Genomic DNA, 15,747 nt, shown 5'->3' with positions numbered 1-15,747 from the left:
ACGGTTGACTTTGCATGGTCTTTGATACACAACTTTGACTATCAATATACACCAAAGTACATGGATTTAACATGTACTCTCTGTAGAAACTAGGTGACACTCCACGCATTGCTGCGGAAAGGAATGCGAATATACCTTTATAGAATTACATGTTGAAATAGATTGATTAGTAACATGGAAAGAATATGAAAAAATATATTTGCTAACTGACTGGCAGATTGCCACTCGCGCAAAATGATTCTCATTTGCGCTAGTCTCTAATACAAAGGAAATAACTCTGAAGCATCCAGATAAAAAGTGGTTCGAATACTTGTAAAATTTGGCCCAATGTTACAATTTGTCTTGATCCCCAACAATGTATGAAAAGTCATCCTCATCATGGTGAAAAAAAATCATTACATACATAGGAGGCGTGTGACGTTGTAGCATCAGATGGTGCAGACTGCGGTGTGAGTAGTGGGATAAGCATGTAACTGCAAAAATAGAAGCAGGCCACACATAAGCATGTCAAGAGTGATATTCATCATCTCACAGTTGAATGTCAGAGCGCTCCGGCGGCTCACTTGATAAGCTGATGTGACCATCCTGAAGGTGGACATAACTCTCTATGGAAATCACCTTTGCTGATTTAGTCAGCTTCTTGCTGCCCCGGGCGGCTTCAGAGCAGAGCAACGACACACAAAGGACGCAACAGTTGTTCCTTGCTCGATGATATAGATGGTTGGCCAAGGAATGGCTGCCAAGCCAGCGTCCCAACAATTATAGAAACATCAAGAGGCGAGACGTACTGGCAAGCATGGCGGAGGAGGTTCAGAGGAGAGCAGCAGCGGGTGGCTGGTAATGGAACGACGGGCCAGCAGCTAGCCAATTTCCCATCACTCAGAAAAAATTGGGGCGAGGGAGAGGAGGCAACGACCCGCACAGATTGACTTGGCTATGTCTTCCTCGAAGATCTAGCTGCTCGGCAGCTAAACCGCGGCCTGACCTGCGACCCGAGAACCATGGTGGTGGCGACAGAGGCAGGCAGATCGACGGTCTTGCGGGAGGATGGCATCACTGAAACGCAAAGGCCGTGTCCGCTCAGTTATATCTAGCGATTCTTCTTCAGTTTCAGGGTAACGGAGGGATAGTAATGTGGGCGATCAATGTTGTAGTTTCGAAGCTATAATTTGTGGCATATGAGAGATACTGTTGTGGCGGCGGAAGAGATAAGGATGAGGATGAGAGTCGGGCGCAGCGTGAGGGCAAATCCTAAACGGCGCCCGTTGCGCCTGTTTCTTCGCTGCACGCAAACGGGCGCATACCCCTAGCGATGCGCTGGGCCGGCCCATTTAATCCTCTTTATGTTAAAACTGCATCGATCAAAAAGGGGGCGAGTGCGATGGTTCAAACTTGGAATCTGTCGTTAGAGATAGCAGCGCTGTTACCACCAGGAAATGCTCCACTTGGTGTTTGTCAACCTCTTTTTCTTCTTTTCTTGTTTCTCTGGGTCGCGAGATTTTCTTCTTCTTCTTTTTCATGTTCTTTTTTCTTTTTTCTTTCCTTATTCCTTTTTCTTTCCTTCATAAATGTGTGATTTTTTTTCAAATTCAATGAACCTTTTTGAATTTAATGAACTTTGTTTTATCAAAATCGATAAACTATTTTTTAAATTCTATGATTTTTTTTAAAATCAACAAACACTTTTTCAAAATCGAAAACTTATTTCCAAATCGCTGAACTTTTTTCAAAATCACTGAACTCTTTTCAAACCCGATGAACTCTTTTTCAAAACCGCTGAACTATTTTTCCGAATCGATAAACGCTTTTTCAAAATTGATGGACTCTTTTCAAAATCGATGGACTCTTTTCAAAATCGACGAACTCTTTTGCAAAATCGACGAACTCTTTTGCAAAATCGATGAACTCTTTTCAAAATCAACGAACTCTTTTCAAAGTTGATGAACTCTTTTTCAATACCTATGATTTTTTTTCCAAAATCGATGAACTCTTTTTGCAAAATCGGTGAACCTTTTTTCAAAATCGATGAACTCTTTTCAAAACCGACGAACTTTTTTCAAAGTCGATGAACTCTTTTTTCAAAACCAATGAACATTTTTTCAAATCGATGAACTCTTTTTACAAATCGATGAACTCTTTTCAAAATCGATGAACACTTTTTTAAAATCAAAGAACTCTTCTCAAAACCGACGAACTTCTTTTCCGAATAGATAAACTCTTTTTCAAAATCGATGAACTCTTTTCAAAATTGACGAACTCTTTTGCAAAATCGATGAACTCTTTTCAAAGTTGATGAACTCTTTTTCAATACCGATGAACTTTTTTTCTTCCAAAATTGATGAACTCTTTCTCAAAATCGATGAACTCTTTTTGCAAAATCGGTGAACTTTTTTTCAAAATCGACGAACTCTTTTCAAAACCAACGAACTCTTTTCAAAGTCGATGAACTCTTTTTTCAAAACCGATGAACATTTTTCCAAATTGATGAACTCTTTTTAAAAATCGATGAACTCTTTTCAAAATTGTTGAACACATTTTTAAAATCAATGAACTCTTTTCAAAACCGATGAACTCTTTTCAAAATCGTTTAACACATTTTTAAAATCAATGAACTCTTTTCAAAACCGATGAACTTTTTTAAAAATCAATGATTTTTTTAAATATAATTTTTTATTGAAAGTCAATGAACTTTTTCCTAAATGTTTTCAAATAATTAAAAATTGATAGCGCTACATTAAACGTTTACATGTGTAGTAAATTGCGCGGGTACAAATATACATTATGTATTGGCCCTGGATTTGGTCAGTACAGCGTGGTAGTCCAGTTGGTTGGCCTTTTCGCGCAAACAACCTCTATGCACTGAATTGTTTTGCTGGGCCGGCCCAGTCCCATCGCCTTCGGGCGCCAGGAGTTAGGAGCTCCCCAGCGTGAGGAAGATGACCGTACGTGGGAACCTAGCACGCATGGGCTACAACCTACAGCCCACATAACATATGTTGGCTTCGGGAGCCAGCTCAGCCGCGACAGGTCTAGCCCATTTACGGAAACTTGAGCGGGGCAGTGAGATTGAAGAATAGAGGGAGCTGGAGAGAAACAATGAATCGTTATTTTCCACTTAGCGGTGGCAAGTCTTGGTAAATTGCATCAAAACATGATTAGACGGCTGCAGATTCGTGAACTGTACTGTATCAACGGCTATAGCAATTCGGATGACGTGACTTCACGTGGACTCAGGAAAATCAGCTAGTGACGTGGCTTCACGTGGACTCAGGAAAAATTATTGTAGAAGATATAAGAGCGTTTAGATAACTACTTTAGTGATCTAAACACGCTTTTATTTCTGTACTGAGGGAGTATAAATTTTATCATCGTATTTGTCTAGCAAACAAATTTATTTCATATGCCTTTACAATAATTTTATAGGCATACAATAAATGAAAATTATAGTTAGAGTATACGCGATGAAGACAAGAATAAGCTAAGCATGCCTTATAATATTTTGAGGAGGGAATATTTTTTATCAATAGGCGTCTACGCGTCTTTCTCCTCCTTGGGGGCATCGTCTCAGAGTCGGCTACGACTGAGAGGTTGGTGGATGATGGCATCTTCGCCGCGATTTGCTGAGGCGGGGCGCTGATTTCTATTTGTCAACGATGATGGCGTTGAGAGGAGCTTGGGTCGCGGCGTGGTCTTCGATAGTCGGTTCTTCCTAGCATGTCCGATGTGCTCTTCCGTGGTTGCTTGGTTGCTTTGAAGTCGGAGCCGCGTTGGAGCGAGTCCACGTGGTGACGATGACAGGCGTTTAGTGATCGTTTGCGGAGGGCATGGTCGGCGCAAGTCCTGCATATTTCCATTGTGTTGCTCGTCGTCAAAGTCGGAGCCTTCGGTTGCTTGCGCGTGTGGCCAGGTTGGTAGGTGGTGCCCATGTCATGTGGGTTGTGTTGTATCGGTTTTAGCCTGGTTTTTCGTCAATTAACCGGACAATTTAATCAATGAAAATGACAAGTCTTTTGCCTCGTTTAAAAAAAATCATGCTCTTGTTGTTGGTTTCTTGAAACGAGGATAACAACATCCACGAATAACAATTCCAAGTGCATTGACAATTGCATAAAGACTTGGCAGCAATATAAAGTTCCCAAACACCAAATCGCTGTTGCCCTGCAACACATTCTGCAGACCAGAATGCCAGGACCTCGCGCCCCAACCAGAAAATCTTATAAGGTATGTCACGTACCAACAAGATATTATTTTTCTCCACAACAGAAGATGCACCATATCTATCGTCTTATTAGTTACTGTTAGTTACAGTGGAACAACAAACAAGGAGATCAGCTGAATGACAAAACGCAGACATGCTATATAAGTACATACACAGTAACACAATCAAGTCTGGTGATGTAATCCTACATGTGCCCTCAAGCAGAGAGCTAGCTACCACCGCCCATACCCCAAGTCCTCAAGCAGAGAACCATGAGCACAACACACCACCCAAATCCTCAAGCAAAGAACCACCATGAACACAACACCACCCAACTCCTCAAGCAGAGAACCGAGCACCATGGTTAGTTAGGACTAGCCGCTAAGAAAGTAGCAGACATGTGATGCTCAGCGCATAGACATCAGGGTGCGCCTCTGGACAGCCGGGGTCTTGGAAGGCCGAGCAGCCTTGGGATCAGCTCGCTTCAGGTTCCGGCTCACCATCTTCTCAATCTCTTGTATGGAGTTGGCTAGTTGCTTCTCCACGTCGTTTTCTCCACTTGGTCTGGATGGAGACTGCAAGGAGCAGTCATCAGATGCCTTCACCATCGTGGTGCTCTCGCCCTCGCCCAAGCAGGTTGCTGATGCTGCGGTGGTTTCAACAACTTTAGCCGAGCCAACACCCAGGGTTTCATTTGTTGGTGCTGTGCTTCCATGAATACCCTCATCTGTTTGTGCTGGATCCTCAGGCTCCGAGGAGTCTTCTTCATCCCACTGGAGCTGCTGCCGAGCCGCAGCATCTCGCAGCCGACTTTTCCTCTCAACAGCCTGCAGAGATTTTAGTTAGTATAGCACCAGACTGCCATGGAAACATATCATCTTAATGGGTGAAACTGCATTTCCATTTTCACCATGCTAAAGTTGACAGTCTACAAGAAGAATAGCAACCCTCAAGCAAACAGAAATATGAGCAGGAATAAAAGGCATGAACATCTATATATTTCAGAGAATGTTGCATGCTTTTTCGATGCATACTCAAGGGAAGCAGTGAAGCAAATTTATAATTCCAAAAAATTAGAAAAAAGATGGGTAAATGACTGAACATGGGATTAAAATTTGACACACAAACAGATTGCTGAAAGAGAGCATCCAGGTTATAACATAGCATAATCGGGAAGAAAAGAAAATCCAGTGTAAACAACACATTACATAACAAACTGGAGTACTCCCTCCGGTCCTTTTTACTTTGCATATTAGGTTTATTCGAAGTCAATCTCATCCAACTTTGACCAAGTTTATATAAAAAATTATAGACACTCACATAACAACACCAATATCATTAGATTCATCTTGGAATATATTTTCATATTATATTTATTAGATATTATAGATGCTAATAATTTTTAATATAAATTTGGTCAAACTTAGTAAAGTTTGACTTTCGGCAAATCCAATGTGCAGAGTAAAAAGGACCGGGGGGAGTATAATTCTAAAGGTTTTAAAACAAAAGATGGGTAGATAACTGAACATGGACAAAAAATTGACACAGGAAAACATCAAAGTTCAGTTATCTAATATTGCATCACCTAAATAACATTATATCCACTGTGTGAGCACCACATTACAGAGCAACTGGAGTGTCGTTCCAAAATATGAGAGTTTATAATGGATATATGACTGAACGTGGAGTAAAACTTGATACACAAATATCTTGCTGAAAGAGAACACATGAAAAGTAAACTGAGATTGCGGCCCACAAACTACACTATTGATGTACAAATTCGATACACCAGGTGATATGGCCACACACACTGTTGTACCGCTTAAGATCGCAGATATATATGTGCCCAGAATATTACAGATCTGTGAAGATGAGCAGGAGCTAGATAATGTAACTTGTACAGGTGATGAGACACTAAAAGAGATGTGCTTTGTTCAGTTTAAAGAGAGAAACCAACAACTAAATATGATGTCACGTGAGGAAGAGCTTGGTGGAATATTACTGCTTGTAGATGTGCATGCATGCAAGTCTGCATGTTGGCCGAATTACTCCGATGGATGTGTTGAGTTTTGCAAGGCAATACTGACGTGCATTACATCATGGAAAGAAAAGGAGTCCTACTATGATACAAAGACTAAGACGAGATCAGATTGGTCTGGTTCGGTCAAGAGGATTAAAAATAGAGAGCTATTTATTTTTCTACCATGGAAAGAGAAGACACGTGAAGCTTCCAGGAGGAGTCCTGACGTGCGTGAATATCTTTCATTGTGTTCTGTTGCCCGGGGCCCACCCCATAGAGATCGGCAAGATATTGTGTAAGTTTAGAGTTTTGTTTAGGAAAAATATTGAGTTAGTTCCTATCTTTAGTTGTTTCAGTTTGGAAGTCAGGAATAGATACAAAAGCTTGCGTGTGTTTAATCATTGTTAGGTGGGTCGGCTATACTAGTATAAATAGCCGGATCATGTTCAGGTAAAGGGAGGATATATTTTTATGAATAGACACGATATGTTTTTAGGGTAAATACCCGTATCGAGTTTTGGGGAAGCTATCTAAAAAATCCTAAGTTTTGAAGGAAGCTTTAGAAAATATCTGTGGTGCGATTTCTCTTTGAGGAAATTGTTTTGCGCGTGAGTACCGTCGTCGAGATTGGTTTTCTCGTGCTGGACCGTAAGGTTCAATCCCTCTACTTTGCGTACATCACGTGCGCGGACGAGAAGCTACTACAGCTGAAGGTGAAGTGTCGTGAAAGGTCGGGCCGCAGCAACAGCTCGGATCTCGGCATCGAGGTTCGGTCTACATCACCAGGTCAGATGTTGCATGAATCTCAGCAAGGTACAAAACTAGCATAAGCTAGATCATACTGTTGTGAATAGTAACTTTGGACGCCATAGACTAGGCACAGCTAAAATGCACATGATCATACAATGTAAAACTGTCATGATCCATTGATCCATGAAGCAGACCCACAAGAGGAAATGTTTATCACCTTGATGACTGATGTGATATCACGGAGTGGGGTCCTTGGGCACCACTCAGGCAGGGAGCTCCTCCTCTTGGGTGCAGTCCACGCAGAGCACGCTGGTGGCACGTTCTCCTTGTTGCTGGACGGTGACGGGACTCGACGAGTAAGTGGCTTGACGGCGCCCTTGTCCACCACGGCTCCGGGAGACGCCACCCTCCTGACGAAGAATCCACCGCCAGAGCGATCGGCTACAGCCGTCCTGCTGGCAATCCTCACTTCAGCCATCTCTACTGCGAGAAGATTGTAGCAGATCAGTAACAACGCAAGAACTCAAGAAACAATCAGAAAACACATGAATAACGAGTCAATGGAGAGAATTTAGATACCTTTTGCTCGTCTCTAATTAGTATTTCTTGTACTTGCCCCCCTAAGGCTCTAAGGATACCTGCAAGAACGCATCAACGATTGAGACCTCACGAAGAGCACCCATCAAGAAATGGAAAACGTTCTCTTTAAGCCGGATGATTTTCAGGTCGCGCAAACCACCTGCAGCGCACGTCACGTGTCCGACCCCACACACCGTTCGCAACCAGCCAAAGCCTTATCTCTTCCTTCGTCTCCGCACCTTCTCCCCCACTCCTTCTCTTTTTCCCCTTTCCTCTACCGTCACAAGTAAGAGAAAGGGCCTGAGGCCGGCGCCACATCATGAAGCAGGAGGCCAGAGTTGGGCGCCGCTCACCGCCGGAGGTAGCTGCGTCCTCGTGGATCTTGCGACGGCGGCGGAGATGCAGTGCAGCACAAGCGGCGTTGCGACCCCGTGGAGCTCGTTAGCGGTAGTGCTGCAATGGAGCGCTCGCCGGCGGCTCTTGGTGCTGCGTTGCAGCACTCATCGGTGGGCTGTCGAGCTGCAGTGCAGCGCTCGGTGCTCCAATGGAGCTCGCCGGTGCTCTCAGTGCAGCACATGCGGTGCTGCGACCCCGTGGAGCTCGCCGGCTGTGGTGCTGCAATGGAGCTCTCGCCTCCGCCTCCCGATGCTGTGTTGCCGCCGGCGTCTGTCGAAGCTGCAGCGCTTGCCGCTCCAATGGATCTCACCGGCCGGCGCTCTCGAAGCTGCAGTGCAGCGCTCGGTGCTCCAATGGAGCTCTGGCCGGCGTCTCCCATTGCGACGCTGCAGCACTCTCGTCGGCGAGCTCGAAGTTGCAGAGCAGCAGCTCGGTGCCCCAATGGAGCGCTCGCCGGCGGCTCCTAGTGCTCCAATGGAGCCTCCCGGCGGCTCTTGGAACTGCGATGCAGCGGCTGACGGCGGCTTCGGTGTTGCAAAGTGCTTTGCCGGCGGCAGCCGTGATGCTTTTGCAGCGGCGGCCTAGACGACGATCGAAGCAGGGGTGGCTGATGCGGTGCGGGGAGGAGGACATCGAGTGTGCGTTGACTGTTTTTCAAGGGCTGAGATAAGACAGATCGGATGGCTGGCGACCCGGCTGATTTCTCCAGGAAATCAGCCGGTTGATTTGTAGCAGCCGCCTCAAGAAATCGCCTCGAAACAGAAAAAATCGTCTATTCTCCGCCTCTTTCTGGTCAGAATCTGTAAAAACTTCCAAAGATTCGCAACAAAAGAACCCAAGAAATTTTTCGAACTTCCAAAGATTCGCAACCAAAGAATCCAAGATTTGTTTTTGGAAAGAACCCAAGAATGGATCAGGAAACAGCAGGGACGCCGTTTGGGCGGACGCGAGCCAACCAAATCTACCCAGATTTCAGACTACTCACCTCAGATTACTCCCGCTCCGAGTCCTGCACGCCAATCCCTACCCTTCCGCAGATCTGAGAGGCCATAAACGAGAGAAACGCATCAACGAATTGCTCGGGAAAGGGCAAGAACACAAACCCCCCCAAAACCTGCAAAATTTCTCACGATTTGCTCTGCTCTTCCCCCCGATTCCAGTCGATTCGAACCTCGCAACGGCTACTTCCTAAGGTACGGCCCTACCTGACCCCTAGGTCTGGGTAGATTCCTCCGGTTCGGGCTTCAGGGTGGCTATGGGTTTCTATCTAAATCTGCTCTTTTTTTTGTTTTTGAGATGAGAAGTTTCTAGGGGTCTATTCTAACTAACGGGAAGGGGAGGCGAGGAGCGGGTTCTGGGCGTGTTTCAAATATATTTGACCGTTGCTTGGCCTTGCTGCAGAGGCCTTATCTCTTTCCTTTATGAAATAAGTGTACCAAATGTAAATATGTAACCCCCTTAAATCGATTATTAAGTGTAAGGGCAACTCCAACGCAAGGACGTGGGTTTTGTCCGTTTTATATTCGTTTGGGTCGACCGAGCGGACGGGCGTGTCCACTTTTTGGTTTGGATTGGCCGACACACCTAACAACGGTCTACCCATTGTCTGCGTGGACTTAAAAATAATAAGTTTAAAACATGCACACAATTAAACATAAATTTGAAAACTAAAAAAAGCCCCTCCCAGCCATGTAGCACGTAGCCGTAGGCGTGGCCATCGTCCTCAGAGATGGTGAGAGCAACGAAGTCCTGCGGCGGCGCAGCCCACGGGAAAGCCTGTTGCCACACCGCCTGCGCCGCCTTCTCTGCCGACGGCTCTGCTGTGTGGCCCGTGCTCCTCCGCTTCATGCTCCTGGCGCTCCTCATCTTCCTCCCGTGCCCATAGGGATCAATATGTCAAAATATCGCGAAGCAAAGGAAATAGCACATGATAATCAAAAGTTCACTCGAATGTCATCCGTGTACTCATATGGGTCGATATAGACGTCCACAGTTCCATCATCGATCATTGAACAAAAAGGGTTTTGTTCATGTCTATATTTTACCGAACCTACAGGATCACAAGTTTAAGGTAATCATGATCTACTGAGTGTTAGTAGGACAGAAGTGATGAGAAAATATTTATGAAACAGTTTCATTAATATTCAAAATAGTTTCGAGAGGAACCCGGAAGCGTTTCGTGGTCACTGAAAGGGTTTTGAGGTTTACGGGTAATATCGATAAATTATGTATAGGTAGAAATAGTTTCCGTGATGTTAAATTAATATTAAAAGGTTGTAAATATGTTTAGGAGGTTTTTTATATTTATTTAAATATCAACAGGCGTTAAAAGGCCAAGTGGTGGAAAGCTATTTGGGCCACTTGGGCCCAATAGGAGGCGGCACCCCCTTCCCACTTGGGTAAGGAAGGGGTATGCGGAAATGAAGGGGAAATCCCCCTCCTCTTGGCCGGCCAAGGAGGGGGGGGGGACTCCCCCCTTTCTTGGTGCCCCTCCACCTCCTCCGAACATATATATACTAGAGGTTTTAGCAATTTTGAACACACAAGTTTTGGAGTCTCCTCTAATTCTCTAGTTCTACTTGTAGTTGATCCTAGTTGATCTAATTATAGATAGGTCTAGATCCTCTAATCCTCATAATTAGAAGCCTAGTGTGGTTTTAATCTCCTCTCTCTAATTCTTCGGCGATGATTAGCTCTGGACAGTGAAACGCTGCCGGATTGTGAAGACCGTACACTTGCAATCTGTGGAGAGACCGTGATTTCGGTCTTACGTTCGAGGGATTGTTCATCGATGGTTCGAGGGACTTCAAGTACGATCTACACCGATTGGTATTCTTCCGCTGCAACTCGGAGTTGGTAACGATCCAATCCAAACTATTAGTGCATCTTCATTGTGTTCCTGGTTGATTGTAGGGCGATTTTTTGTTTTCTACTACATTTTCGAACAGTGGAATGATGAGCGGTTTCATGAGTAGATGCAGGTTTCGATTTAGATTACATGTGGATGTGAGGGTTTGATGTTCTTGCTATGCTTCCCTCAAGTGCTGTTTCGGTTCAGTTCATTGACGGCGTGATGTAGCTTTGTACCAAGTTCTGACCATCGATCGTCTCTGGCTGTCGACGATCTGCTAACAATTCTATGGGCTTCATCATAGTCAAGAATAGTGAAATCTCGAATGCGAGAGGGTGATGAAGATGGTCGATCTTATAGGGGCTCACGCATATTGACAAAGTTTAGTGTGGGGCTAAAGATTTTTAATTAAGTCTCTTCCCTCACACACCCCAAAAGTTAATCTAGCAACAAGAATTATCGCCTTGATGTTGGACGTACGTAGGTAGTGTTAACCGGAAACCCTAGAAGCCACGTAATTAAAATTTGCCAAACTGATTAGAGGGCATCAAACTTGGTTTTGCACGTTGTGTGTGATGTGGTATAGCCTTTGTCATGATAATGAGTTTATGTATGGGGTGGTTATATGTTGTAATGTTAAGTGGCATAGCTTGCGTTGGTTTTTCCCTTGAAGAGGAAAGGGTGATGCAGCAAAGTAGAGATAAGTATTTCCCTTAGTTTGAGAACCAAGGTATCAATCCAGTAGGAGACAACGCACAAGTCACCGAATACCTGCACAAACAAACGACAACTTGCACCCAACGCGATAAAGGGGTTATCAATCCCTTCACGATTACTTGCAAAAATGAGATCTGATAGAGATAGATAAACGACAAAGTAAATATTTTTGGTTTATAGATCGGAAAGTAAAAGATTGCAAAAATAGTAAATCGGAAACTAAAGTTGTAGATCGGAAACTTATATGATGAAAGATAGACCCGGGGGCCATATGTTTCACTAGAGGCTTCTCTCAAGATAGAAAATAATACGGTGGGTGAACAAATTACTGTCGAGCAATTGATAGAAAAGCGCAAAGTTATGACAATATCTAAGGCAATGATCATGAATATAGGCATCATGTCCATGTCAAGTAGACCGAAACGATTCTGCATCTACTACTATTACTCCACACATCGACCGCTATCCAGCATGCACCTAGAGTATTAAGTTTATAACGAACGAAGTAACAAATTAAGCAAGATGACATGATGTAGAGGAATTAACTCAAGAAATATGATGAAAACCCCATCTTTTTATTCTCGATGGCAACAATACAATACGTGCCTTGCTACCCCTATTGTCACTGAGAAAGGACATCACAAGATTGAACCCAAAGCTAAGCACTTCTCCCATTGCAAGAAAAACCAATCTAGTTGGCCAAACAAAACCGATAGTTCGAAGAGAATTACAAAGATACCAAATCATGCATATAAGAATTCAGAGGATATTCAAATAATATTCATAGATAAGCTGATCATAAATCCACAATTCATCGGATCTCGGCAAACACACCGCAAAAGAGTATTACATCGAATAGATCTCCAAGAACATCGAGGAGAACATAGTATTGAGAATCAAAGAGAGAGAAGAAGCCATCTAGCTACTAGCTATGGACCCGTAGGTCTGAGATAAAGTACTCAGGCTTCATCGGAAGGACAATAGAGTTGATGTAGAAGCCCTCCGTGATCGAATCCCCCTCCGGCAGGATGCTGGAAAAGGCCCTAGATGGGATCTCACAGGTACAGAAGGTTGCGGCGGTGGAAAAGTGTTTTCGTGGCTTGTTCTGGTGGTTTGGGGATATAAGAGTATATATAAGCGAAAGAATTAGGTCAGGAGGTGCATGAGGGGCCCACAAGGGTGGGGGGCATGCCCTTCGTCCTGGTGGCCGCCTCGTGGCTCCTCCGACTTCATCTCCAAGTCTCCTGGTTGTCTTCTGGTCCAAGAAAAATCATCACTAAGGTTTTATCCCGTTTGGACTGTTTGGTATTCTTTTTCTGCGAAACTCAAAATCAGGGAAAAGACAGGAACTGGCACTGGGCTCTAGGTTAATAGGCTAGTCCCAAAAATAATATAAAATAGCATATTAATGCATATAAAATATCCAAAACAGATAATATAATAGCATGGAATAAAAAAATTATAGATACGTTGGAGACATATCAAGCATCCCCAAGCTTAATTCATGCTCGTCCTCGAGTAGGTAAATGATAAAAACAGAATTTTTGATGTGGAATGCTACCTAACATATTTATCCATGTAATACTTCCTTATTGTGGCATGAATATTCATATCCGTAAGATCCAAAACAAAAGTTTAATATTGACATAAAACAATAATACTTCAAGCATACTAACAAGGCAATTATGTCTTCTCAAAATAACATGGCCAAAGAAAGCTTATCCCTACAAAATCATATAGTCTAGCTATGCGTCATCTTCATCACACAAAATATTCAAATCATGCACAACCCCGATGACAAGCCAAGCAATTGTTTCATACTTTTGATGTTCTCAAACTTTTTCAACTTTCACGCAATACATGAGTGTGAGCCATGAACATAGCACTATAGGTGGAATAGAAGGTGGTTGTGGAGAAGACAAAAATGAGATAGTCTCACATCAACTAGGCATATCAACGGGCTATCGAGATGCCCATCAATAGATATCAATGTGAGTGAGTAGGGATTGCCATGCAACAGATGCACTAGAGCTATAAGTTTATGAAACCTCAACAAGAAACTAAGTGGGTGTGCATCCAACTCGCTTGCTCACGAAGACCTAGGGCGATTTGAGGAAGCCCATCATTGGAATATACATGCCAAGTTCTATAATGAGAAATTCCCACCAGTATATGAAAGTGACAATATAGGAGACTCTCTATCATGAAGATCATGGTGCTACTTTGAAGCACAAGTGTGGTAAAAGGATAGTAACATTGCCCCTTCTCTCTTTTCTCTCATTTTTTATTTGGGCCTTCTCTCATTTTTTTGGCCTCTTTTTTGTCCGAAGTCTCATCAACTTGTGGGGGAATCATAGTCTCCATCATCCTTTCCTCACATGGGACAATGCTCTAATAATGAAGATCATCACACTTTTATTTACTTCCAACTCAAGAATTACAACTCGAAACTTAGAACAAAATATGACTCTATATGAATGCCTCCGGCGGTGTACCGGGATGTGCAATGAATCAAGAGTGACATGTATGAAAGAATTATGAACAGTGGCTTTGCCACAAATACGATGTCAACTATATGATCATGCAAAGCAATATGACAATGATGATGTGTGTCATAATAAACGGAACGGTGGAAAGTTGATGCGGAGCATCCTATGGACATAACCATGTCAAGAGTCCGTTTGTCAAGTGACACGTGTGACATCTGCTTCACATACACAAAGGTGAATCATTTCCTTTACACGTGTTCACTTGACCCCTTCGAGGATGGTATACTACTTGACACTTCTCCCGTGTGCATGCATAGGTATTGTCGGAGCTTCACGGATGCCGAGGAGGAGTGCAAGCGCCAAGGAACAACTACATCGTCCGCAAGGGAAGCGTGGAAGAGAAGACGGAAGAAAGGAGAAGAAGACGGAGCGGCTGCTGAAGTTAGGCCGGACGTCCAGACCTCCGCCCGGATCATCCGGGCTCAGTCGGGTCATCTGGGTAATCCCACAGCCTGATACTTCTCCAACGTATCTATAATTTTTGATTGCTCCATGCTATATTATCTACTGTTTTGGACATTATTGGGCTTTATTATCCACTTTTATATGTTTTTTGAGACTAACCTATTAACCGGAGGCCCAACCCAGAATTGCTGTTTTTTGCCTGTTTTAGGGTTTCGAAGAAAAGCAATATCAAACGGAATGAAATCTTCGGGAACATGATTTTCTCAACGAACAAGACCCAAGAGACTTGGACCCTACGTCAAGACACAAAAGAGGAGGTCACGAGGTAGGGGGGCGCGCCTACCCCCCGGCGCGCCCTCCACCCTCGTGGGCCCCCTGTTGCTCCACCGACGTACTCCTTCCTCCTATATATACCTACGTACCCCCAAACGATCAGAGACGAAGCCAAAAACCTAATTCCACCGCCACAACTTTCTGTATCCATGAGATCCCATCTTGGGGCCTGTTCCGGAGCTTCGCCGGAGGGGGCATTGATCACGGAGGGCTTCTACATCAACACCATAGCCCCTCCGATGAAGTGTGAGTAGTTTACCTCAGACCTATGGGTCCATAGTTATTAGCTAGATGGCTTCTTCTCTCTTTTTGGATCTCAATACAATGTTCTCCCCCTCTCTTGTGGAGAACTATTTGATGTAATCTTCTTTTTGCGGTGTGTTTGTTGAGACCGATGAATTGTGGGTTTATGATCAAGTCTATCTATGAACAATATTTGAATCTTCTCTGAATTCTTTTATGTATGTTTGGTTATCTTTGCAAGTCTCTTCGAATTATCAGTTTGGTTTGGCCTACTAGATTGATCTTTCTTGCAGTGGGAGAAGTGCTTAGCTTTGGGTTCAATCTTGCGGTGTCCTTTCCCAGTGACAGTAGGGGCAACAAGGCACGTATTGTATTGTTGCCATCAAGGATAACAAGATGGGGTTTTCATCATATTGCATGAGTTTATCCCTCTACATCATGTCATCTTGCTTAAGGCGTTACTCTCTTTTTAACTTAATACTCTAGATGAATGCTGGATAGCGGTCGATGAGTGGAGTAATAGTAGTAGATGCAGGCAGGAGTCGGTCTACTTGTCTCGGACGTGATGCCTATATATATGATCATGCCCAGATATTCTCATAACTATGCTCAATTCTGTCAATTGCTCAACAGTAATTTGTTCACCCACCGTAGAATACTTATGCTCTCGAGAGAAGCCACCAGTGAAACCTATGCCCCCCTGGGT

At 43.8% G+C, this 15,747-nt stretch overlaps 1 protein-coding gene across 6 annotated transcripts; it reads right to left on the bottom strand.

Annotated features, from left to right (window-relative positions):
- Positions 1-4,337: 4,337 nt before the first annotated feature.
- On the bottom strand, positions 4,338-9,316 carry LOC119316905 (protein GIGAS CELL1-like). Of its 6 annotated transcripts, none has more exons than XM_037591296.1 (5): positions 9,058-9,316; positions 8,929-8,982; positions 7,548-7,606; positions 7,186-7,451; positions 4,338-5,025 (listed from the first exon to the last, which is right to left on the bottom strand). In XM_037591296.1, exons 4-5 carry the CDS (start codon positions 7,444-7,446, stop codon positions 4,606-4,608), a joined length of 681 nt encoding a protein of 226 aa, XP_037447193.1. In that variant the 5' UTR covers positions 7,447-7,451; positions 7,548-7,606; positions 8,929-8,982; positions 9,058-9,316; the 3' UTR covers positions 4,338-4,605. The 6 variants fall into 6 exon arrangements, with proteins under 6 accessions (XP_037447193.1, XP_037447191.1, XP_037447192.1 ...); XM_037591294.1 differs by having other exon boundaries at positions 9,074-9,316; XM_037591295.1 differs by having other exon boundaries at positions 7,186-7,448; positions 9,074-9,316.
- Positions 9,317-15,747: the final 6,431 nt, after the last annotated feature.

This window comes from Triticum dicoccoides, chromosome 6A (genome assembly GCF_002162155.2).
Source record: "Triticum dicoccoides isolate Atlit2015 ecotype Zavitan chromosome 6A, WEW_v2.0, whole genome shotgun sequence".
NCBI lineage: Eukaryota > Viridiplantae > Streptophyta > Magnoliopsida > Poales > Poaceae > Triticum > Triticum dicoccoides.
The sequence above is the reverse complement of the archived record's forward strand: the minus strand, read 5'-3'. Positions and strand labels throughout refer to the sequence as shown.

Bases quoted from the DNA above. Each gene is read 5' to 3' on its own strand.
- LOC119316905 (XM_037591296.1), bottom strand. From the start codon at position 7,446: ATGGCTGAAGTGAGGATTGCCAGCAGGACGGCTGTAGCCGATCGCTCT. The intron at 5,026-7,185 runs GTGATAAACATT...AAATCTCTGCAG, and splicing joins ATATCACATCAGTCATCAAG to GCTGTTGAGAGGAAAAGTCG.